Here is a 24,136-nt window from a genome sequence, read left to right as displayed (position 1 = left end):
TAACCTAAAATACAAAAGGGATTTTTTTTAATACAAGCATAATTTTGCTCAGTATATATCGCCATATGAAGTCTTAAAACCTACAGACACTTAAAATAATATATATAAATAAAAATATATCGAACATAACAAGTGTTATAATCCTAAAAACGTTACCGAACACCGGAAGAGGAAGTTCGTTTCGACCAATGAAAGACACGCAGGTTGCCGGTACTCGGAACTGCTGCCTCAGGTATGTCCATACTAATGCAAGTTACGCTCTTTGTTTCAAGTACTTTTCTACTTTCTCGCTTGTGATATATTCCCATACGTTTATGATTTGCGTGGTAATTCAAAGCTCTCGGCTTGGCTTGTGAGGAAGCTTTTCTCTGTTCGTCTGTTAACTCAACAGTGAGGAGTGAGCTGGCTAGCTGTTTAGCTTGTTAGCTAGCTGAAGCTTGACCAACTTTACGGACCGGTGTGCCGACACGACGCCACGTTTATTGTTCACATCGGCGAACTACATCTTGTGACTCTCTAACAAAACACACTGTGTGTCAGCCGGGCGCTGGGTTGAAAGGCCATTGTCCTGGTTGGGTTGTTAGTCTGCATGCCCCGTTTGATTGCATAAGTGTAGCCACCAGCGCTGTGTGTGTGTCATTGTGTGTGTCAGCCACCATCTCATTGCTCACAGTTGAAATGAAAGTGCCACAACGAGCCGCCCCACAGCGACGTGCGCCACTGCTCTGCGGTGGATGTACAGTGGCTGTCCGCCCGCCTGGCTTCGCTCTCTGGTCTATCCAGGATTCTTGTACATTCCCAGGGATAAGAAGGTTTTATTTAAAACTGTGCATTTGATGTCTCTCGCCACAGATTGATTGCTGCTATGATGAAGGGATACTAATTAGAGGTGAGTATGCTGTGGAATAACAACTGTGTTTTTTTTGTTGAGGCAATCAAAGATTTGTTGGTGGTGATATTTAAACGTATGTCTGAGAGGCCATATGTGTATGTTTTTAACAGAGAAAAAATGAGTACAAGGAGAAGAGGCGGAAAGCCAAACAGAGGAGGGGGGAGGTCAGCCAAGCCAAGAGGTGGTGGCCGTGGAGGTGGTGGTGGCGGCGGCGGTGGAAGTAAGAAAGGATTAGCTGGTGGCTGGGATGACGGTGATGATTTCAGCCTTGAATTTGGACCCCCTCGTCCTGCCAGGTATTTATTATGAAGGAATTAAATACAAGGTTTTAAGTACGTCACAGTGTGCCCATTTCCTGCTAATTATCTCTCATCCCCTGATCTCGCCTGTTCTCCTCTCTCCCTCACATCTTCCCTCACTCTCTCTTTGCCTCCAGACCTGGGAGAGGACGAGGTAGCAGTGGTCGTGGTGGGGGTAGCCGTGGTGGTGGTGGTGGTGGTGGTGGTGGTGGTGGCGGCGGCCGGGGTGGCCGTGGTGGTGGCAGGGATGCAGGTCGAGGAAGGGGAGTCAGAGATCGAGACAGGGACGGCAGAGGCAATGGGAAAAGTGGTCCTGGCGGCAAAGCTCTACCAAGGTCTCTGGCGAGGACACGACCAAGCCCAATGACAACTGACAGCATCAGGCCGGAGATGAGCACCATGCCCTTGCAGAGGCTCTTCATGACGAATGAGAACCAAGAGCAACTCAAGGAGCTTCTGCTGAATTTGCAGGGACAGGGATTTGATGAGCCATATGAGTAAGTACATTCTACGAAATATACATCAAATATTGTACATCACTTTATCTGTTATAAAGAAACTAGTTCTTTCATTGCACGTTGACATGAACTCATATTATCTTCTCTGCCTCAGTGAATCCGGTTCAGATTATTCAGGGGACGAAGAGGACGAGGAAGAATTTGATGAGTTGGACCCCCGTGCCGAAGGCCAGTTTTGGGCCACTAATGATGAGCCTGTGGAGAGGGCAGAGAGCCCAGCATATGAGACAGAGTCTGATGATGAACGGCCCACCCCTGAACCTGTCATCTCCTTATTTGCCATCGGAAAACTCTGCAGGTGCTTTATTTATTGTGATGTGGGAAATGATCATGCATTTCCTTTTAAGGCAGTGTTTTTGCTGCTGTGCTTTCAGGAAGCTAAAACATTTTGGTTGCTGAATGTTTCCCTTGTCTTCTAACCATTTTTTTCTCATCTTGACTTTGTTTAGGTATGGCTTTGACAGGGAACGTGGCAAAAAAGCATTAGAGTCTAGTGGAGGGGAATTTGGGGCTACTTTGGAACAGCTCCTCTGTCAGATCTTCAGTGAGCGCTATGGCCAGAAATCAGTTTTCCCTGATGGCCTTGAAGCGGTGCCCATGGATGAGTGTCTAAGCCAGAGGCAGGAGGAAGCTCTGGCTCTAGCTGCCATCTATGGTGAGCGCTTCAATGAGCGTATTGCCAATTCAGTCTGGACAGTAACGCTGGACCTCTCGTTCCTCTCAGACATCACTGCCAAGAATGACCGGCGAGTCCAGAGTCAAGCAGGAGCTGTTAGCATCCGAGATGTCTGTCGATTCTTCTTGAAAGGGCAAGGCTGCCGGTTTGGGGACAAGTGCAAGTTTAAGCACCAGCTCCCCACTAAAGCAAGATCTGGGGCTGGTTCCCCAGACCTGGATGGCCCAAGCCAGCCTGGCTTCAGCAGCTATTCTCCTCCAGAGTATGAGCTAGAGGTTCGATTCCCCAAAGGGAACCGTTACCCATTCCAGGCACCAATAGTTGCCTTCAGCACCACCGATGAGTCTTTCAAGGCTCCAGGGAGGCTCAGCGTGACTGAAAGACTGTTCGGAGAAGCGTTGGCTGCCGCGAAGAGCAGCGAGCCTGTCGTTTACACTCTGATCACTATATGTGAGGATGAAGTGGACATGAAAGAACTGTTGGCCGTCGGTCATCACAAATACAGCACGCCACCGCCTGTTGTGGTGCTTCCTCCGCCACCGACTCTTCCCGTGGCAAAGAGTACAATTCCGAGGAGCAATGCTTCTGAAGAAAGCAGAAGTATTGGTACCAATAATGGTAATTATACCAGCAACAGAAGGATGGCTCAACCTGCCAACCGGAGACCAATAGATCGTGAGTTAACCAGATGAATAGCTTTTTATTTTTTATCTTCCCTATTTTCACCAAATAGTGTGCAACATTGTGAGTTAAAATCCCACCTTTGTCTTTAAAGTGAAAGAGACCAGATTGGTAGAGGAGCTGGATGAGGAGGACGGGGACGACAATGACAAGGATGTTCCAGTCGAGAGTGAGAGTTATGTCAATCTGAGGAAGAAGTTGGGGAATAGGCACAACCCGAATATCGACAACCTACTGAAAGAAAATGGCAAGCTGTGCCGAGAGTTCAAGAAGAAAGAGGTGAAAGAAGGCTAGTCTTTACATTGTGTATAATAAATCACGTCCTCTCCAACACAATGTATTTTAATGGATTGCTGCTCTTTCATCCTTCTGTCTACCCAGTCATCCGGACGTTTCAGGTCTATGTTGGAGCAGAGGAGGAAACTGCCGGCTTGGAATGAAAAAGAAAACATCCTCGACCTGTTAGACCAGTGCCAGGTGCTGGTTGTCAGCGGCATGACTGGGTGGGTCCCATAGGGTGGCATTGAGTGCATTTGTTAAGATTTAAAGGGTGAAATGCTATTTCTGATAATGTCATTTGGGTACACACAAGGGTGTATTGGAGAATTTGAATTGGCTTGATTTTTGAGAAACTTAAGTGTTGTGCCACAATCTGCACCTCAGCACTTTCATAATATGTGATTATCAAATGTGTGAACCCACGTTTTTCCACTATTGATCAAGGTGAAGAAAATCAAGGTGAAAATGTAGTTTTTGTACACAGGGTGACACACCAAATTACAGTTTCTTGAGTAGCATGAAGTCTCTTCATGCTACTCAAGAAAAACAAATAAAACAAACAATAAATTAATGTTAATATGACAATATGTCATTCTTTTCTTTCCATTTTCTCATTTCAATACCAATAAAGAATATGTGAAAATCTATTATAAAAAATATAATCCCATAAGGGTATATATATTTTTATATAGACTAAATATTTGGAAGATATAAAGATTCATACCTCTCTGCAACAGATATGATTCTGTTTAATGTTTGGTTTCTGTTGCTTCTTTGCAGTTGTGGTAAGACCACTCAGATCCCTCAGTTCATTCTGGACGCCTCATTGGGTGGGCCAGCGGACGAGGTGGTCAACATCATCTGTACTCAGCCTCGCCGCATCTCGGCCATCTCTGTGGCCCAGAGAGTGGCACAGGAGCGTGCAGAGAATCTCGGCAACTCAGTGGGCTACCAGATCCGCCTGGAGAGTGTTCGGGTACGGCCACATCTGACATGTACATGTGTGTCGTGTGCCGGGTGGTTAACCATCAGCATTCGTCACTGACCTAAGTATACGTAGCCAAGCTTCAGCTTCTGAAACAATGACTTCTACCTCTCTTTGTGACTGATGTCTCCCGTCAGTCGTCTGCCACCAGACTGCTGTACTGCACCACAGGTGTGTTACTGAGGAGACTGGAGAGCGAGGCAGACCTCAAAGGAATCACACACGTCATTGTGGATGAGGTGCACGAGCGAACGGAGGAGAGGTGAGATTACATGGACTAGTCACACGTGGTACAGAAAGTGTGTATTACATTTTCAATTCCCGATGCTTCCGTGACACGAGTGTAATGGAGACAATATTGCAAAAGCTTCAATCAGTAAGGTACAAATCATAAAATCAAAAAAACAGCAGAGTATATATCAAACACTTGCCCTCATTGTACATTGTACTTTGAGTGGTCACCAAATAGCCTTTGTCTTTTAGTCAATCTCCAACATTGCCTTCTCAAACAGGAAAGTATTTACTTTTTTGTACTGGCTTCACCCTCTGTCTCTATTTCCTCTTCTCTTGGTCAGTGACTTCCTGCTGTTGGTGTTAAAAGACCTCATATTGCAGAGGCCGGACATGAAGATCATTCTAATGAGTGCCACGCTCAATGCCAACCTCTTCTCTGAGTATTTTTATAACTGTCCCACTGTCCACATACCAGGTAATCAACCACTTGTGGTATTTGTTTTAGACATGTGCTATTCAACTCAGACATCTCATTCCATAGACAGTTTGTTCCCTACTAAGTGAATTTCTCTGGTTTCAGGTCGTACTTTTCCCGTGGACCAGTTTTTCCTTGAAGATGCCATCGCTAAAACGCGGTAAATACTGTAATCCAACAAATATTTAAATATATATTTGAAAGGATGTAGTTAAATTTGTTTCTTCCACGGAATACTCAAATAAATTTTATTTGTTGTTCCCAGCTACGTCATCGAGGATGGCAGCCCTTATATGCGCTCAGGGAAACAGAATTCGTCTTCCACAGGTGGACGAGGAAACAAAAGCGATCCCAGGGACATGGTGGACGACTTGGCTGACGACATGTGGAACTTCATGTCTTTCTGTCAGAAGAACTTTGTCAAAGACTCCATTCCAGACCAGCAGCTCAGCCTGCAGGAGCTTACGATCCGATACAAAGGTCTGTTTTGTGGGCTCTTATACTGTACCTCCTTGGTCTTCTCCAAATAATCTGTTGCTGCCTGTTAATGCACGACTGTTACATTGTTTTGCTGTTTCTGCAGACACTAAGAAGTCTGTGCTGAAGACTATTGCTGCAATGGATCTGGACAAGATCAACATGGACCTGGTGGAGAGCGTGCTGGAGTGGATTGTAGATGGAAAACACAACTACCCTCCAGGTAAGAATCACCCATGAATAATCACAGTAGTCAAGATGAATTCAAGGGTGGACGTTTGAGAGTGAACTTTTTGTTTCTGTATGCAGGTGCGGTCCTCGTGTTTTTGCCGGGGCTGGCGGAGATCAAGATGCTCTACGAGCAGCTCATGTCCAACAGAATATTCAACAACAGGGGCGCAAGCAGGTCTGTGTTGAGTCTTCCACTTTCTGCAACTTTAGTTGCTATTATTGTTGGTGTTCATGAGGGTATATGATAAAGGCTCGGTGGTAGTTTCTTTTTTTCTCTATTCTGAGGACCAAAGTCCTGGACTACGTGGTTTTATACTTGTGTTTTTTATAGGCAGAATGAATACTATGTCATTACAGAAGTAGAAAGTCTCTCCCATAACATTTTAGAAATTCCATCCACAAGCATACAAATTAGTTATTTTAGTATTGTTCAAAATGTACTGTGTGTGTTCTTGGTATGAGACTTTTAAAAATCTATTATCAAATGTTCATTGTCAAGAGGATAAATGCTCACTAGTCGAACGCTTATTCCTGGATGTGCTTTCCCTTTGTTAGGTGTGCGGTGTACCCGCTCCATTCAACCTTGTCCAATGAGGAGCAGCAGGCAGTTTTCAGCCGCCCCCCGGAAGGTGTCACAAAGATCATCATCTCCACCAACATTGCAGAGACCTCGGTAACCATTGACGACGTTGTATATGTCATTGACTCCGGCAAGATGAAGGAGAAAAGGTAACCAAGTTGATTCTTGGGATGAACTATATCTTTTTTTTTGATAGAATTGTGCATTTCCGAGAATAATCCCAGTGAATTATACCATCTTTTTGTTGCCACACACAATACCAATCATACATTAGTTTTAAAATCTGTGCATGTATTTGATGCAACGTGGATTTGCAAGACCTATTTTAAAATGGACATTTCTTCTTGATTTGTATTTTTAGGTACGATGCAACTAAAAGCATGGAGAGCCTGGAGGACACGTGGGTTTCTCGGGCCAACGCTCTGCAGAGGAGGGGTCGAGCAGGTCGTGTAGCCTCTGGGATCTGCTTCCATCTCTTCACCAGCCACTGCTTCCAGCACCAGCTGTCTGAGCAGCAGCTGCCCGAGATCCAGAGAGTTCCTCTAGAGCAGCTCTGCCTTCGGTAGATTTATCAGATTTTGTTTAGTATGACAGGGTTACTGGGGTTTATGAGGAAAAATGGCCAAGACAATGGAGAGAGGTTCCCCTCTCCAGACGTTATCTGGCTTTATCTGTAGCACCATGTCAAATGTGAAGATATGCAATACAATATCTCCCTGTGCTTGTAGTCACCATTTCCCTCTCTCTCCAACAGAATCAAGATCCTGGACCTGTTTGCTGAGCGGATGCTGGAGTCGGTCTTCTCTCGGCTCATCGAGCCCCCAGCGATGGAAAGCTTGGATGCAGCCAAGCAGCGCCTGCAGGACCTTGGTGCTCTAACTGCAGATGAGAAACTGACCCCGCTGGGCTACCACCTGGCCTGCCTGCCCGTTGACGTGCGCATCGGGAAACTCATGCTGTTCGGTGCCATCTTTCGCTGTCTCGACCCAGCACTCACCATCGCAGCCAGTCTGGCCTTCAAATCACCATTTGTAAGAATGACCATTTGTTAAGAGACCGTATGTGTCACTCCTTTGACATCACAATTATTTTTTGTTTATGTTTTAACAGAAGAACCCACACACTGATTTTTTTTATAAATAAAAAGGTGATGTTTTCTATAGACATACTTTTTATATTGGTTCTCTGTCTGTTTTCCAGGTGTCTCCATGGGATAAGCGGGAAGAAGCCAATGAGAAGAAACAGGCCTTTGCCCTGGCCAGTAGTGACCATCTGGCTTTGTTGCAGGCATACAAGGTAAGGACTGGACTCCTCTTAGTGCAAGAAACACGCAAAATGCAGTTTTTAAATGTAGAAATATGATGTTGCCAAATGACAGATGTCATGGATTATCCCTCTCTTGCAGGGATGGTGCTGTGCGGCAAAGAATGGGCACCAGGCTGGCTTCCTTTACTGCAGGGAGAACTTCCTGTCTGGACGAGTCTTACAGGTGAGGGAGTGCTGTCTGAAGCCTCTACGTCATTGTCTTTAACAACTGTGTTGTCATACATTTTCTGAAGAACATCTGTTTTGACCTGCGCAGGAGATCGCCAGTCTGAAGAGGCAGTTTGCTGAACTGCTGTCTGACATTGGCTTCATCAAGGAGGGACTGAGGGCCAGGGTTATAGAGCGCAAGTCCTCTAAAGGCACCGATGGTGTTCTAGAGGCCACTGGCCCCGAGGTAACACACACACACAACCACATTGTAGTGCTAGAGGTGTTTTGTTTTGGTTGTTACATTGCCCATATGAGTTGTCATTTATTTCAATTGTATAAGCTGCACATGTCACTTAAAATTCTAAATGGAATGAGACCACATACTCATTTGAGTCTGCTTTTAAGCACACAGATACTGAACAATGTCACCTTCGTATTAAAGAGAATCTGATGATGATGATGATGATGATGATGATGATGATGATGATGATGATAAATGTCATTCCTTTTCAGGCGAACTTGAACTCAGACAACATCCGGCTGATGTCCGCCATGCTTTGTGCTGCCCTCTATCCAAACGTGGTGCAGGTGCTTATTCATTATTTCTCATCAGAATAACAAACTCAAGCCAGTGTTATGAGTATAAAACTGTTCCATACCTTGCCTTGCCTTCACACTCCTGCGTTTTGTCCTTTTTTTTGTTGTTCAAGGTACGAGCTCCTCAGGGGAATTACAAGATGACAAGCAAAGGGGCGATGAAGATGCAGCCCAAAGCCAACGAGCTCCGTTTCATGACCAAGGATGACGGCTGCGTCCATGTGCACCCGTCGTCTGTCAACTACTCGGTGAGATAAGAGAAGATGTGGCCTTGTATACAACAGCTATTTAAAAGTACACGCCCCTTGAGACTTGTCTTTGTACTCCAGGTTCGCCACTACAACAGCCCCTATCTGGTTTACCACGAGAAGGTGAAGACGAGCCGCATCTTCATCAGGGACTGCAGCATGGTGTCCGTCTACCCGCTGGTGCTGTTTGGAGGCGGGCAGGTCAACGTGGAGCTACACAAGGGAGAGTTCATCGTCTCCCTCGACGATGGATGGATCCGATTTGCTGCCGCTTCTCATCAGGTCGGAGATCGTATCGTCTGCTCTACATGTCAAATGATGCTTTGTGTTCAGACGTTGACGCTGTTCGCTATGTTGTTTCAGATATTGGTGCTAAATATGTGTGCTTGTTATCCAGGTGGCTGAGCTGGTGAAGGAACTGCGCTGGGAGTTGGACCAGCTGCTGGAAGATAAAATCAGGAACCCGAGCATTGACCTGTGCAGCTGCCCCCGCGGTTCCCGCATCATCCACATGATAGTCCAACTCGTCTCCACACAGTAGCTCTGCTACTTAACGGCCCCCTTCATCCCTTTTTTTGTTATCCTCAAGGACTTAAATGCATAGAACTCTGCAGTAAAAATGTCTGTCTGCTCCTGCGTCACTGCCACAGTTTTGATAAATTACTTAATAATCAGGGTTGTCGGGGTCAACTACTCTGCAACTGGTTCAAATGTGTATTGTTCCATTACAGACCGATCGGCAGGGCAGATACTGTATGTCCTCTGGTTGAAGTACTGCGGCCACCCCCACTAAAACAAAATATTACTCTGTTTTGCTCTAGATGCTTTTTAAAAGCTAACATTAATTTAAAACTTTTTCAAAATTCTGCCTTTAAAGACAAAACTGTGTCTATGCAGGTAATCCATAAACCTCCATCATTGTTCTTGCTGGAATAAAACACTTATTTTGATGTTCAAATGCAACAGAAAAGAATTATTGATGCCATACTACAACTGTAGTTTTAGTAAATTGGCACACGTTTGGTAGTTGAATTTTATGTCTCATTTGTTTATAGTGCATTTTTATTTTAGGTTGTGTCTTGCTCACAACTGAGAAGTTTCTTGGGTCCATATTGGATTTCTTATACTGACAATGGCTGCATACTTGTGAATATTTATTTGTATTGCATGATTGAGAGATCCAAGAGCTTCTTCTGCATGGTGTTGGCCTGTTTTACATTCACTGAATGTATTTAAATGTTACCGTGATGTCAATACACTTTCACGTTGTGAATGCAAGGGCTTTTTAAATTGGAAGACTTTGGTGAAAATCGCCAAAGAATTTGAAAGCTAATTGTCTTAACAAGTGAGGAGCTCCACTGCACTAAAAATAAAAAAATATAAACATAGCTGGCTGTTGAATTTTTTTTTAACTATAAGGTATTTTGCACTCTCTTGTTTAGCTTAGTGTTGTATGTACGGCTTAACTACATCTTGGATGCAACAAAAGAGTTTGCCAACCCCTTCATTCATGAGTGAGTCTGATCTGTCTCTACGACAACAGGACGTAAACAAATGGGGTATCACTGTCCTCGTTGAAGCCATTTCATTGACCACTTTCTACAGTGCCAAGTCCTGAACTGGTAAGGCATGCAATATATTTTTTCTTTCGGGTAATTTCGAGCACGAACAGTTTTGAGAAAGTACTAACTAGTCATTAGAGCTTGTATAAGTATAAAAACATCCATTAATTATAGCATTCTTCTGTGTACACATCTAATTTCCCAGATGGATAAATAATCTCTTCCTATTGGAAGTGACCTAGACATCTTTCACTATGGTAAAACATGTAACATTGTAGACTATCTGAGCTACCCACACTTGTCAGTAGAGCATAACCTGAATGTAGTTAACCTCTTTTGTATGTTTTTAAAGCCCACAAAGTCTAGGAAATCAAGGTCCCACAGTTCTAGACCCGCCAAGAAGACTGGGAGTCCAAAAACACCCCAAAAGACGTCCTCTAGTGCCAAATCCACCAAGACAGAGGTGGACCTCCTCAGCCCAGCGGCCATGGAGAACCTCTACTACATTTCTCACAATGCAGCGGACTGTCTGAAGTTTAGAGGCTTTGGGTGGTCAAATTCAAATAAGAAAAAGAAGGGAAAAAAACAGAAGAAGAAAAAGTGAATTTGTTTTTTAGCCAAATCAAAGTAAATGTTTTCCATGTTTAGTTAAACTGATAGCTAAATGCAAATGGCGCCACCTGGTGGACCCATTTGTAGTGATCGCAAGTATACAAAGTTCTGACTTTTGAAACAAGTGCAATGCAGCAACATAGATGTTCTGTCTTTCTTCCACTAGTCCATACAGGAAAGCTAAATCGTGCTGGTGACGTCTAACTTCATCATTCATGACGCAGAGACTTTAAAATGCACACACAGCAACTTTATTGTAAGCGGAAGGATCCAGAGTTATACACTTGTGTATAAAAGTTGGTTGCTATTGATAGACTTGAAACTTGTGAAGGAAATCTTTGAACTTTGTGGAAGACAACATAAGCTCTAATAATGTTCACCTAATATACACCTAATGTTAAGAATCTGAACATGATGTGCAAGTTAAAAACGGCAGTGCATCCTGTCAAAAGGCCAGCCAACAGTGCCATGATACTGGACCTAAAGTGATCCCTGTAGCCACTCATTATATTCTTTGAATCTTTTCACAATTTATCTTATAAAAATAGGCCACATGAGAAACTGCCTATAAAACTAAGGGAAGAAACAAATATTGTTCCAGGCACTGTTCATACTCAAAGTCATTTTATCAAATGTACACTCATTGTCCCATGTCCCTGTAAAATAAATAGTTTCTTTACAGAGTGCATCTGTTCTTGCATCATGGTCTCGCTCTGCTCACTCTGGGGGCTTCTTCTTGGCCTCCACATCTTTCTTAAAGGCGTCAATTTTCTTGGCTATGTTGGGAACCTAGAAAGAAAAGGAGAAAGTAGGACAGTCAATACTATCATACAGTCGCCAGTTAATTAGGTTGGTATTAGTTGAAACGAGACATTGATTCGACTATATATATATATATATATATATATATATATATATATATATATATATATATATATATATATATATATATATATACACACACACGCACAATAAAATGGCAATGGATGTTTATCACTGGGTATCAAACTCCTGCAGCACCCGGAAGGTCTGCACAGACTAGATATGGGTCAATGTATGAGAAGCAGATAACTTCAAACTCGTTGAATTCAAATTCTGAACAATTATAGATAACAAACTTGCATCGTAGTTCTGAGCCAGGTACATCCCCACGACATTTCCCAAGGTAAAGCCAGCCTGGAGGAGAAACAACAACTGTCATTAAGGCCAAAATGTCTGCCTGACTGATAAAGTAACAGCTAACTACGCTACATGTCCACGTTAACTTGAGCACTTTTATTAGGTGACATGTTTAACTGCTCGCTGTGCGACTGGTGACGCATACTTTAAATATGTATTTGCAAACGTCTGAGATGTCTAACTATCCCCGTGAAGGGCTTTGACAGCAAGTTGTGCTAACAGGTTAGCTCGTGTAGTTTAGCATCTCTTAGCAAACCTAGACGATGTCATGCATTAGGACGTCAATGAAACTCACCAGGAACTGTAGCATGGTGGAGTATCGAAGGGTTGGCAACAGCAGACTAATCTACTGACTCAAAGTCAAGCAGTTAGAAGGAGGAAATCAACAAATCGACTTGGCTAAAGAAGCGAGCGCGTCATCAACAATACGCATGCGCGTAGAAATATCGGCTATCGCGTCATCTTGGGAGAACAAGTACTGTAGTCCTTTCATCCGCCTTCTTATGCTCAGTGTATGAGCGGTTCCCAATTAGAGAACTACAACTCCCAAAACCAAACTAAATTTCTTGTCCATCCAGTGGGTGTTGTTGCAATGGTGGCGTCGGTGGGACATTGAATGACTTTGGCTCTACCACGAAGATAGCTAACGTTAGGTTATATCATTTTATTCTAAAACAGTGAGCATGGAGGCTCTTATACCCGTGATAAATAAGCTGCAGGATGTTTTCAACACAGTGGGAGCGGATATCATCCACCTGCCGCAGATAGCAGTAGTGGGGACTCAGGTAAGATGCACCGGCTGTGTGCACTTTGTGATATAGTGTCTGCAAAGCTAGCTAGATAACCGTGCTCTATAGTAATGCATGCACAGCTAAGAGACAGCATTATGACAAGACATGCAGCAACATGCTGAGCAGAAACCAACATGTACTGAGGCTTCACAGAGGCCTCAGCAAACACCAGGCAGCTCTGTTATTAAACATAAAAGCAATGCAAATTGTGTTCGCCTGCTGCACATTTCATTTGCAGTGTCTGCACTGTCAGTGGCAGCGAAAACTATTTTGATCATCTTCCAACAGTGCTATTTTAAGAGCTCCATGCAGATACCAAACCAGCCCACTGCGGGAAGAAAACACTTAGCCATGACCCAATATGGTCCCATGTCACCAGGTGTGTTAAGTCAGAAAGTAAAGGCCTAACTCGTATCTTTATCTGTGTCTCGTGTCTCCAGAGCAGCGGTAAGAGCTCCGTGCTGGAGAGCCTGGTGGGCAGGGACCTGCTGCCCCGAGGGACTGGTGTCGTAACCAGGCGACCTCTCATCCTCCAATTGGTCCATGTAGATCCTGGAGATGCGAGGAAAAACGAAGACGGTGGTGAGCATCAACATCCCTCTAATCTCGGCAGGGCTTCAGACTAATGACTCTACTAATTAGTCCACTGCTGTCTTTTTCGGATTTCGCATTAATTATTTGTATGTTGTGCTGGATTCGTGCATATAAATCGTTTTGTAAAGGCTAATAAACACACATAAGGTCATCCATTTTAAAGTTATGTCTCTGTGGTGGTGTTTCTGATCATTTGCGGATTGCAGGGAATAAACAAGTTCTTTGCTTTCACAAAGGTGCATTGTACATGTGTCTTCACACTCACTCACATGGATTAGACTCATAGTTCTGCTCCCCCTCCTCCTCGAAGCCACATCTGTGGTTCCAGCTGCTTTATTCACTAGACTAGGGACTGTCACTAGGCTTCGGCCCTTAAATTAGGCTTTGGTAGTTGACTGAAGAATGAACACCTGCGCTTTCCTCCTTTGAGTATACCATACCACAACTATAACCCAGACTGTGTTTTTATTATTTTTCTCAGGCAAAGATGGTGAAGATTGGGGAAAGTTTCTGCATACAAAAAACCAGGTATGAATTTTGTAAAACCAAATATTCAATTAATACTCGTCTACTTGTCTTTATGTTCTTTCATTTAATTTTTTTCCAGATCTACACAGATTTTGAAGAAATCAGGCAAGAAATAGAAAATGAAACGGAGCGAATATCTGGGAATAATAAGGTGAGTCTCGGATAGAGGGGATTTAATTTCTACTGTTAAATGAGGAACTCAAAATGTTTTGTTTCAACCACAGTCAGTACTGTTGGTTGGAAACACAACTGTGATGCAAATTATCCTCATAAAGCGTGTCTGGTAGTAAACTCAGTTTGCGTAGAACACTAATTTAGAGATGTTAAGCAAGGTCCTTTTAAAAAAAAGAAACGGGATTGGGTTCAAGACAAAACATTAAAGAAAAAAAACATGAAAGCCAAGGACCTAATGATGTTTCACATGGTAAACATCTTCGTAGTAGCATCGTCCTGACTGAACAAAGATGCGTTGAATGGACCGAAGGATTTGGTTTGATGACTGTGATTAACGGGGTGGAAGTAATTCAAAGGTCTCAAATAATAAGAACATAATCAAAGCTAAATATATACACAAACAATTCTTTTAGTGCAAACTATTTCTAACTACTGTGGCAGCAAAGTATGGGCCACCGGTGCATGAGAAATGTATCCTTTCTTTCTTTTGCCAGTTAGAAAACTAGGTGCACGTTCTGGGCTAGCTGCAGGCGAACCAAGGATTAGTGACTGGCACATAAATTGTACAGAGATTTACAGTAATCCAGACACAATGAGATGAAAGCATACATAACTTGTTTTAAAAAAAATCTGAGGATGTGAGTTAACATTGGAGACCGCCCTGAGCTCAGGAAAGTGTGTTTCACAGCAGAGCTGGTACAGCGTGTGTTTATCAAATTTGAGACCACAGTGGGAAATCACACCCACATCTTTTTTGGCATGTAGCTCCAGGCTACCTGGGCCCAGAGGGTTTACTGGTGCTTCCAGAAAGCATACATAAGAAAGACCTGCTTTCATGTAGCTTTGTAAAACTTTGGGTTATTTACATTCTGTTGGTGATCTGAGCAGCTTGGCAGAGTTACGGTTTTACCTCATCAGAAGTGCCTGTAATGATAGAGACCCCTCCCCCTATACATTAAGCTTACACTGCGACACCAACAGTCATTCAAAAGCTTATTTTTTTGGTTCCTTAAGCTGTTCCAACACCTCAGTTGTATAAACTCAGTATCTTCTTTTTAAGTCTCACTTTCATCTCCTGGCTTTTTCTTTTTGGTTTTCTAATGTTGTAACAATTTAGATTGTTGTGTCTTGTTTGTAAAATTCTGGATCTTTTCTAACAACGTTTTATTCAAGGACTTTGCAACTTAAGTTATGATTACTATGAAGGTAATATTAGTTTTTTTCATTTGAGTCACAAAGCCCAGCTTTAATTTCTCTGGAAAAAAATAAATAAATAGATAGTAATCTTTCGAAAACCCCAAAAGTTTGTTCAACACTTTTTCTTTAAGTATTTCCAGACCCCTCAAAGCTCTTGTAATCATCTGCATCAGATATTATTCTGTCCTCTGCATGATGAACCATAATTAACCAGTTTCTCATGTTGCAACTTCTTATCCCCGTCCAAGCGGAGATGGAGCCGGTGGCTACCTGGAAAGGAAACAGAGCTCGGGGAAGCGATTTAATAAATCGTTTTAATTGTGCAGCAGGCAGACTTTTTTTCAGCCAGATGTTTAGAAAAGGATTCTGGAAATACCTCAGAAGAGTCGTAAATCTTGTTAAGCAATCTGGGTTTATTTTTCCAAACATTGCTGGATATTTATTTTTCAGAGAACCCAACGCTCTGCTCTGTGACTTGAATGAGAGGTGCAAACGGGGGCATGGCAGACACCCAGCGGTGTCAAAATCGGCACTGTGAGAGTTCAGATAACACCTCTAATATTGTCATCATCCGAACTGACAGCCATTATAACATGTTCTGTGGAACGCCGCTGAGCTATTCTATCCAGTACACGTCGATTTCTTTTTCTCACCCCTCTGCAGGGGATCAGCGACGATCCCATTCATCTGAAGATATTTTCTCCAAACGTTGTCAACCTCACGCTGGTGGATCTGCCTGGAATAACGAAGGTAACGCACGCTGTACTTCCTACTGCCTTCTCCCCAAGGCTTTGATCATCTCATGCCCCTGGGGAAATGTATTATAAATACTACACTCCCTTTAAAAAATAAAAAATAAAAAAAAAGAAGGTATAAATGTTGAATAAAAACACATTGTCGCACTCATTGGTGTTAATTTCCCTGTCTGGTCTCTGCTTTTGCGTGTTTATTATTTGTAGACTGCGGGCAAACTATAACTGGTTCTTGATGCTTCCAGACCACTTGTTGTCAAAGCCCAAGTGTATGCAGGTTTTGATTCCAGCCTCATTAATTCGTCCCCTGCGGTTGGACATGTGTGAATTTGAGCAATCCCTCTCGCTCTAGTTTCTAATGAATCAAATTGAGATTTACTGTCTTCTTCTTTGAATTGGTATTGCCACCTTTAGGTGCCCGTGGGTGATCAACCTAATGACATCGAGCTTCAGATAAAGGATCTAATCCTGAAGCACATCTCTAACCCCAACTGCATCATCCTGGCTGTCAGCGCGGCCAACACGGACATGGCCACCTCGGAGGCGCTCAAGGTGGCCCGGGAGGTCGACCCCGACGGTAAGGAACGGGAAAAAACTGAAGAAGACATCACCCAGAAACATTATCATTATTTTCTTATTTTTAATGTAAATGTAGCTTGTGACTGAAACAGTAAATGGTAAAAGGATGATGAATAAAATCTATGATTGTAAAGATAATGACTAATGCGACTCCTTAGGCAGGAGGACACTGGCTGTGGTCACCAAGCTGGACCTCATGGACGCCGGCACTGATGCTATGGACGTGCTGATGGGCAGAGTCATTCCTGTCAAACTCGGCCTCATTGGAGTCGTCAACAGGTCTGGACTACTATGCTTACTGTTGGGGAATATATTATACATAACCATCACTCATAATAGAGATAAGTGTGTACTGACGGAGACGAGAGGCTCAATGATTGTACAACAGATGAGTGTACTATTATACATATTTAATGTTAGTGTATCAGTGTATATTGTTTGTGATTACAGTGATAAAGGAATACATTGAGGGATGTTTTAACATTATACAATCTGATCAAAACTGTCAGCCTTAAATCCATCATCATTCAGTTCAGTCATCAATAACTATTTTACATACAAAAACAGATGCAGTATCATGACACACAGTTTATTAGGTTGCATAAGATATGAGATACTGATGGACTCAAGAACTTCTAGAGGAGATTTATTTACCATCTCCTTTAGTGCCCATGACTAATTGATGGTGTATTGTATTTAAACGTTTAGGAGCCAGCTGGACATCAACAATAAGAAGTCTGTGAGCGATGCCGTTCGAGACGAACATGCTTTCCTGCAGAAGAAATATCCGTCTCTTGCCAACAGAAACGGAACCAAATACCTGGCCCGAACCCTCAACAGGTAAACTTAAACTCCACGTGGAAGGCTCATGTTGGTATCGGTGTAAACCATTTTACAATCCCTGTGTCCCCGCAGCATGGTTGCATACAAAACAGAACATTTTCACCATGTTTCCTTCTGTAAATGTGTCATTATTATTCGACCAGTAAACTCAAAGGAGATCAGCACTGCATTCAAAGGAGTTCAAGAATAGTCAACTGTTCAATTTTGTGGCATTTTCAGGCAAATAAATATGCAAATGAGTGAGTGTTTTTTGCAGCCTATCACTGTGCAGAATGCTTTTATTGTTGCTCAGTTAATTTTCCTTTACTAGGTAGTAATCTTCCTGTGCACCAACTACCCACAGCCTGTCTTTGAGAAAAATATATATGATTCTTTATTTTTATAAGACGGAGAGTGCGCTAAAAATAAGATGCGACACAGACAAATAAATCATTAATAACATTCATCGTAGAAATTATCTTTCTTTTAGACAACAGACGTTCAGCTTTACAAATCACAATTCATATCTGCATGAAAACAGAAGCCTCTGCCCTTTACTTCCATAATGTCAGGCTGCTGATGCATCACATCAGAGACTGTCTCCCCGATCTGAAGACACGGATCAACGTGCTGGCAGCGCAGTACCAGTCCCTGCTCAGCAGCTACGGTGAACCCGTGGAAGACCAAAGTGCCACCTTGCTGCAGCTCATCACCAAATTCGCCTCGGAATACTGCAACACCATCGAGGGCACGGCCAAATACATTGAGACGGCAGAACTGTGAGTACCTGCTGCCTCTCCCTGCTCAGCCACAGGGTGGCGCTGCAGGTCCAGCACTGGGAAAATGAGCTCAACGACTGCATTGGTTTCGTCATTTGATATGATACAACTTGTAATTTGAGGCACGCACAGCCTCCGTGGAGAAGGAGCGGATGGGAGCGTAGGGCACGGGGTTCACATCGCAGCTAATATCCCCCCGTTGCTATTTTTCAGGTGTGGTGGAGCCAGAATTTGTTACATATTCCACGAGACTTTTGGCAGAACATTGGAGTCTGTGGATCCGCTGGGAGGACTCAGCACCATAGACATCCTCACAGCCATAAGAAACGCAACAGTGAGTGCTGCTGCATTATTTCATAAATATGACATCGTTAGAGACACTAAAGGTCCCCTGTCATCGTTACTTCAGTGAGCTATTATAATGTAACCGAGACACAGCTTCTTTTTTTTTTTTTTTTTTTGTGAGATGCAGCCTATTCCGTTGCTTTTGCTTCAAACAGAACTCTGGGTAATAATCGCTAACCTGCAGCTCCCCTCTTCCCCCTGCGTCAGGGCCCGCGTCCGTCCCTGTTTGTGCCTGAGATTTCCTTCGAGCTGTTGGTGAAGAAGCAGGTGAAACGCCTCGAGGAGCCCAGTTTGCGCTGCGTGGAGCTGGTCCACGAGGAGATGCAGAGGATCATCCAGCACTGCAGCAACTACAGCACACAGGTAAACAGCTCGGCTCTCATCTTCCCATGTATTGATCTTTCACTCGCGCGAACACACACTGACAAACACACACACACACAGACACACATTCCTATTCACAATGTTTTGTCCTGCAGGAGCTGCAGAGATTCCCTAAGCTGCATGAGGCCATTGTGGAAGTGGTCACCTCCCTCTTGAGGAAGAGGCTGCCAATCACCAATGAAATGGTACTAACACGATTGTCTCGGGGGTTTTTTTCTTTCTTTTTTTTTTGCATTTGTGCTTCCATGGCCTGCAGTCTTTATCATTCAGGGTGCAGAGTTTAATGAGAACCTGAATCACAACATTTGTTTTGGAACTAAAGTTGTCTTTTTTGTTTCTTGTCACAGGTGCATAACTTGGTTGCAATAGAGCTGGCCTACATCAACACCAAGCATCCAGACTTTGCAGATGCCTGTGGGGTTATGAATAACAATATAGAGGTACTCATAACTAAATACTATGAAACACAGAACTTTTCCTGGCAGAATAAAGAGAGGAGAGGCGCTAACCTAGCATTGCTCTTTTATCAGCCTGAGATTGTATAGTTTCATATTTTTAAGTTTTTAAACTTGTGACATGCTGTTCAATTAGAATGTATGAAAGCAAATAAAAACTGCAGTATATTTAATCTAAAAATCAGTTGAATACCTGATTATGAAATGATAAACTAATATTGAAATTGCAGTGAAATATATTCCATTTAAATTGGATCATGTGACTGACAGAATGTAATGTGTTCATAGGACAAAGGATGATAAATGAATTGTTCATTGTTGCCTCATCAGAAATCAACCAAATGAATTTGAACTTTTTTTTTCAAATAATTGACTCTTGAATTTACCTTTTTGGAATTTTTAAAAAGGGGAAACTAAACCGCATACATTCAAATAGTTAATATTTCAATGCTATACATTTTTCATTAGGTATTAAAGTTTACTATTGGGTATTTAGGTTCCTATACCTTTGAAATGATTACACCATTTTTCTTTCCACAGAAATGTCCTCTTTCTTTAAATTGCATTATTGTTATTTATGAAGTCATTAGTCTGTTGAAAAATCACTGGTGGGGTTTGTATATATTACACAGAAAATAATTTCCACTGTGACATGAGAACATTTATGTTTAATGATCATAATAGTTGGTTGAACTAAAGTAGGATAAGAGCCATTATTTTCACCAGCATGGGTTGTTGTGTATTTGAAGGAGCAGAGGAGGAACCGAATGAGAGAGCTGCCTGCCGCAGTGCCCAGGGACAAGGTAAAAGAAACAACCTTATTTTAAAAATATATTCCAGTAGCTCATGTGTTCTAATGGCTGGTTGCAGTCTGCAGAATCCCCAGTCGTATATAAAGGGGACTTGTGCGGTGTTAATCGCTCATAGCGCGACAGGATGAGGGTCTGTGAAGCGAATGCCTCGGATAGTTTCCATTGAGGAATTTTATCCCACATCTCCTCTCAGAGTCTCCTCTCCTCCCCTCAAATGACTTTCTCTGTCTTTCCACATTTCTTCTCAGTGCTTTTTTTTCTCTCTCTCTCTCTCTCTCCATTCCTGCTCTCATATTCCTGTTAGTCTGTTGGCAGAGGCACGGTTGGCCCAACTGGGGTTTCTGGCGAGCCTTCTGCATCTGGAGCAGACATGGACGGTGCCAAGGTGGGCACATCCGCAGCTCGCTGGCTCTGTGCAGATCTGATCGTGGGGCATGGACGGATGGATGGATGGATGGATAGGTGGATGGATGGGTGGATAAGCATGGGCTGCTGGCATGCACTTTGATCCTTGTCTGTTGGTGCCATGCTCTTGTTTTGCTCCTCCTCAGCCTGTGTGGATTTGCACTAACAACCGTTGTGTTTCCTGCAGACTCTGTGCCCCCAAAGTCGGTCCACCTGTCTCACAGAAAATGCCTTTTCTCTCCCCGTTTTCCTTTTCAAACCTCTTTACCTGTTTTTGTTGTGTATATTTGTGTAGTGTATAGGAATTATGTGATAGGGGAAGTTCTTCTGCTGTGCATCATCAACCCAAGGCCTGTTTTGTAATTGTCCCCCCGCAGACCTGCTGGCGGCATTGCTCTAGAGATGCCGACTAGCCGGTCAGCTGGTTGCTCCATCACTTTTGTCCAGACAGAAATAGCTCAAATGTGAATGGACAGCCATGAAATGTTGTGTAAACATTAAACATGGACCCCAGAGGACAAAACCTACCTGCTTTGGTGATCCCCTGACTTTCCCTCTAGTGCCACCATCAACTTTTCATCTCCATCTTTCACATTTAAATTAGTTAGCTATACTTTGTGTTTTAATGCTTATTAGCTAACTAAGATTTTTGTTAGTAGGATTAACATTATACCTGCTTTACATGATCAGTTTAGAACCGTCATTGTGTTGTAAGGATTTAGCTTAAAGCACCGATGAATTTCATTCATTATAAAATATATGTCCATTGTTTCTTTGTCTTTAACGTGAATTAATTTCCTTTCTTGCATTTCGTTGTCCGTGGCTGTACTGTGCTCAATTTTGGATGTTCAGCTCCAAGTTTTGATTAACATTTTTTGTGTCCGTGCTTGTTTGACTTGTGTTTGCACTGTTGCATACGAACCAGTGAAGGTTATAACACCACGTACCGTAACCATCTTTTCCCCTGTCAACCTCAATGACGAGAAGGTGTTGCTGTCATCATTTGTTGGCCTGGGTGGTGTGATGACCATTTCTTTTCATATTTGTTTGTCTTGCTGGTCCGTCAGGCTCTAGCAGCAGGGGAGCAGGAAGGCACGGGGAACTGGAGGGGGATGCTGAAGAAAGGAGAGGAAGGCCCTGGCTCTGGACCTGGAAGCCCATTCAAAGGAGCCGTTAACCTGCTGGATGTGGTAACTAATCATACGCTTAACATTCCCCGTTAAGAAGATCACAGTATTTCTGCAGTGAACAATTGATAATAACGTCATCTCTCTTCCCCCTTAAGCCTGTGCCGGTTGCCAGGAAGTTGTCGTCACGTGAGCAGCGGGACTGTGAGGTCATCGAGCGCCTCATCAAGTCTTACTTCCTCATCGTTCGCAAGAACATCCAGGACAGGTGAGCCGGCTAGCGCCTCGTAAGAGAGGAAACCTGGTGAATGTCAATATTTTGTATTTGCGCCAAACCAACAATGAATTAACTAACAAGTAATGTCGGCTGCTGTAGAGGCTCACCAATGTACCAAATGTGTATTCATCCTCACAATGTGGGTGTAACGTGTGTAACTAAGTCTTGCTCCACCACAACAAATACTTAGGACAATTACTGTCAACAACCATGGCTGGAATAATAATGTAATTCAATGAATTAAAAGAGATTTTAACAATTTGATAGGAATACTTTTATTGGATTCAATTCATAGCTCTTCAACATGATAATTCTACAGGCACGGCCACCTGGTGGGTTAAACTCGAGCCCCTCCATCGAGGGGACAACACAATCACCCGGCCATCTTGCCTCCTTGTTCTCAGCCATCTGTTGGGTCTGTTTCCTCTCTGCCTCGCAGTGTGCCGAAGGCAGTGATGCACTTCCTGGTCAACCATGTGAAGGACAGCCTCCAGAGCGAGCTTGTTGGCCAGCTGTATAAATCTGGCCTCCTCAACAATCTGCTGACTGAATCGGAGGACATGGCCCAGCGGCGCATGGAGGCCGCCGACATGCTGCAGGTAACAGATTCCCACCTTGTAGTGTCTAGTTCGCCATGATTAATTGAGGATCCTTCATCAGTAATTTCTTTGTTGTCCGCCTCTGTGAATTTCTACAAATGGCCACCGGGCCTCAAGGATGACCTGATTTGATTTTGAAGGTTAGAGTCACTGTGGACTTGTCGCTTTGAGCTATTTTCTCCAAATTTGGCACAAACATCCACTTTGACGACCAGAACCGGTCCATCCTTGAGTCCACGGTCACTGTTGCCTCAGAAAACACATTTTTGGGCCGTAACTTTTATATGCTAATTATGACATTTCTCACAAACTGTGTGATGCAAATGATGACGTATGGGACAGCCATGGATGTAAAGCGAAACGTGTGGTTGCATTGTGAAGCAGTACATCTTTATTTTACCCACAGGCGTTGCAAAAAGCTAGCCAGGTGATCGCTGAGATCCGGGAAACGCATATGTGGTGAAAACCCAACAAAGGGAGCTGAGCCTCATCTCTTCCTGCATCATCATGCCGAAAGGACCGACGCACCATGCATTCATGTCAGAACATGAAGTTTGGCTTTAAGAACGAGAAAATGCACTGTTCTGATTTCCTGCTCGAAGTGGGTATCATGTTAGCGAAGAAGCTAGCTGGAAGAAATGTCAGTTAATTGTTTATTTATAATACTTGGTGTTGTATAGACTATATGGAAATGCACTGCCTCAAAAGAGGAGATGTTAGAAACTGCTGTTGCCACCCCATGGCTCCTGGAGGAACAGAGTGCAGCCGAAAGCAAACTACTTTACATTTTTGACAGACTGCGGTTAACCAGCAGAGAAATGGACTTTAGTGTGAGGTGGAAATGAAAGTTTTGATGCCATCTTGGCAGCTCTACAAAGCACTAATGTTTGGGCTCAAAGTTATTCAAAAATCTAAAGTAATCATCTCCTCCCGTTTCATTTAGGAGTAGCTGTCATGTGTCAAACTCTAAAAACCTCAGAAGTTATATAGAGCAACAATACAGAGGGATTGGTTACCTGTAAATAAATACACGAGTTGCAGCAAATGTTAGTTCTCTTGCCTGTTGTGTACATACCTAATCACTTTATCTTTTGCACTGTTGTCACTATACTGTACTGTATAGGAAGTCTATTATTCTGACCCACTATTGCCATGAGAAGTTTTATTTATTAATGTATCATTAAATGTACGGATAACGTCAAGCACTAAGTTGTTTTATTATGTTTACATATCGCTGCCTATATGTAAAATACATTGTGCACTGTGTGTCGTGTATGGTTGCCAGAGGAATAAAAAAAAAAGTATTTTAATGCCAGTTGAATGTTTTGGATTCATTTACTTTTAACCTGACACGTGATTGGTGGAAAGAATTAAAATATCCGTTTGTTTCAAACTCAATCCACTCAAACAGGTTGTACAGAACTTTCTTTATTGTTCAAGCATACGTTAATGTTATCCAAGTCCAAACGACTGCTCCTTTCAGACGTCTGCTTGGAGAGCTCCTGCTGATGTTTG

At 43.0% G+C, this 24,136-nt stretch overlaps 4 protein-coding genes across 5 annotated transcripts; 3 read left to right on the top strand and 1 right to left on the bottom strand.

The window, feature by feature from the left end:
• Positions 1-1,424: 1,424 nt before the first annotated feature.
• Positions 1,425-10,005, top strand: dhx57 (DEAH (Asp-Glu-Ala-Asp/His) box polypeptide 57). Its single transcript, XM_068586790.1, has 22 exons — positions 1,425-1,688; positions 1,804-2,007; positions 2,159-3,060; positions 3,161-3,345; positions 3,448-3,569; positions 4,126-4,321; positions 4,468-4,592; positions 4,906-5,039; positions 5,145-5,199; positions 5,305-5,519; positions 5,623-5,739; positions 5,826-5,922; positions 6,303-6,476; positions 6,689-6,889; positions 7,082-7,358; positions 7,528-7,623; positions 7,733-7,816; positions 7,910-8,047; positions 8,317-8,391; positions 8,514-8,648; positions 8,730-8,930; positions 9,046-10,005. The coding sequence occupies exons 1-22, from the start codon at positions 1,555-1,557 to the stop codon at positions 9,187-9,189; spliced, it is 4,011 nt and encodes a 1,336-aa protein (XP_068442891.1). The 5' UTR covers positions 1,425-1,554; the 3' UTR covers positions 9,190-10,005.
• A 459-nt stretch (positions 10,006-10,464) lies between these two features.
• Positions 10,465-10,814, top strand: LOC137791831 (small lysine-rich protein 1). The gene is made up of 2 exons (XM_068587016.1): positions 10,465-10,476; positions 10,563-10,814. Exons 1-2 carry the CDS (start codon positions 10,465-10,467, stop codon positions 10,812-10,814), a joined length of 264 nt encoding a protein of 87 aa, XP_068443117.1.
• Positions 10,815-11,050: 236 nt separating this feature from the next.
• Positions 11,051-12,426, bottom strand: stmp1 (short transmembrane mitochondrial protein 1). Its single transcript, XM_068586800.1, has 3 exons — positions 12,297-12,426; positions 11,945-11,998; positions 11,051-11,611 (listed from the first exon to the last, which is right to left on the bottom strand). Exons 1-3 carry the CDS (start codon positions 12,309-12,311, stop codon positions 11,540-11,542), a joined length of 141 nt encoding a protein of 46 aa, XP_068442901.1. The 5' UTR covers positions 12,312-12,426; the 3' UTR covers positions 11,051-11,539.
• Positions 12,427-12,593: 167 nt separating this feature from the next.
• On the top strand, positions 12,594-23,952 carry LOC137791455 (dynamin-1-like protein). 2 transcript variants are annotated; one of them, XM_068586417.1, is made up of 19 exons: positions 12,594-12,786; positions 13,233-13,374; positions 13,868-13,914; positions 13,994-14,065; positions 15,949-16,035; positions 16,452-16,614; positions 16,775-16,895; positions 17,325-17,456; positions 18,011-18,217; positions 18,431-18,551; positions 18,770-18,925; positions 19,042-19,131; positions 19,294-19,386; positions 20,151-20,204; positions 20,518-20,598; positions 21,686-21,808; positions 21,904-22,013; positions 22,462-22,621; positions 23,028-23,952. In XM_068586417.1, the coding sequence occupies exons 1-19, from the start codon at positions 12,685-12,687 to the stop codon at positions 23,082-23,084; spliced, it is 2,118 nt and encodes a 705-aa protein (XP_068442518.1). In that variant the 5' UTR covers positions 12,594-12,684; the 3' UTR covers positions 23,085-23,952. The 2 variants fall into 2 exon arrangements, with proteins under 2 accessions (XP_068442518.1, XP_068442519.1); XM_068586418.1 differs by lacking the exon at positions 20,518-20,598.
• The last annotated feature ends 184 nt before the right edge of the window (positions 23,953-24,136 follow it).

Source organism: Clinocottus analis, unplaced genomic scaffold, assembly GCF_023055335.1.
Source record: "Clinocottus analis isolate CAN_PGR_092001 unplaced genomic scaffold, fCliAna1.0.p SCAF_20, whole genome shotgun sequence".
Lineage (NCBI taxonomy): Eukaryota > Metazoa > Chordata > Actinopteri > Perciformes > Cottidae > Clinocottus > Clinocottus analis.
The sequence above is the reverse complement of the archived record's forward strand: the minus strand, read 5'-3'. Positions and strand labels throughout refer to the sequence as shown.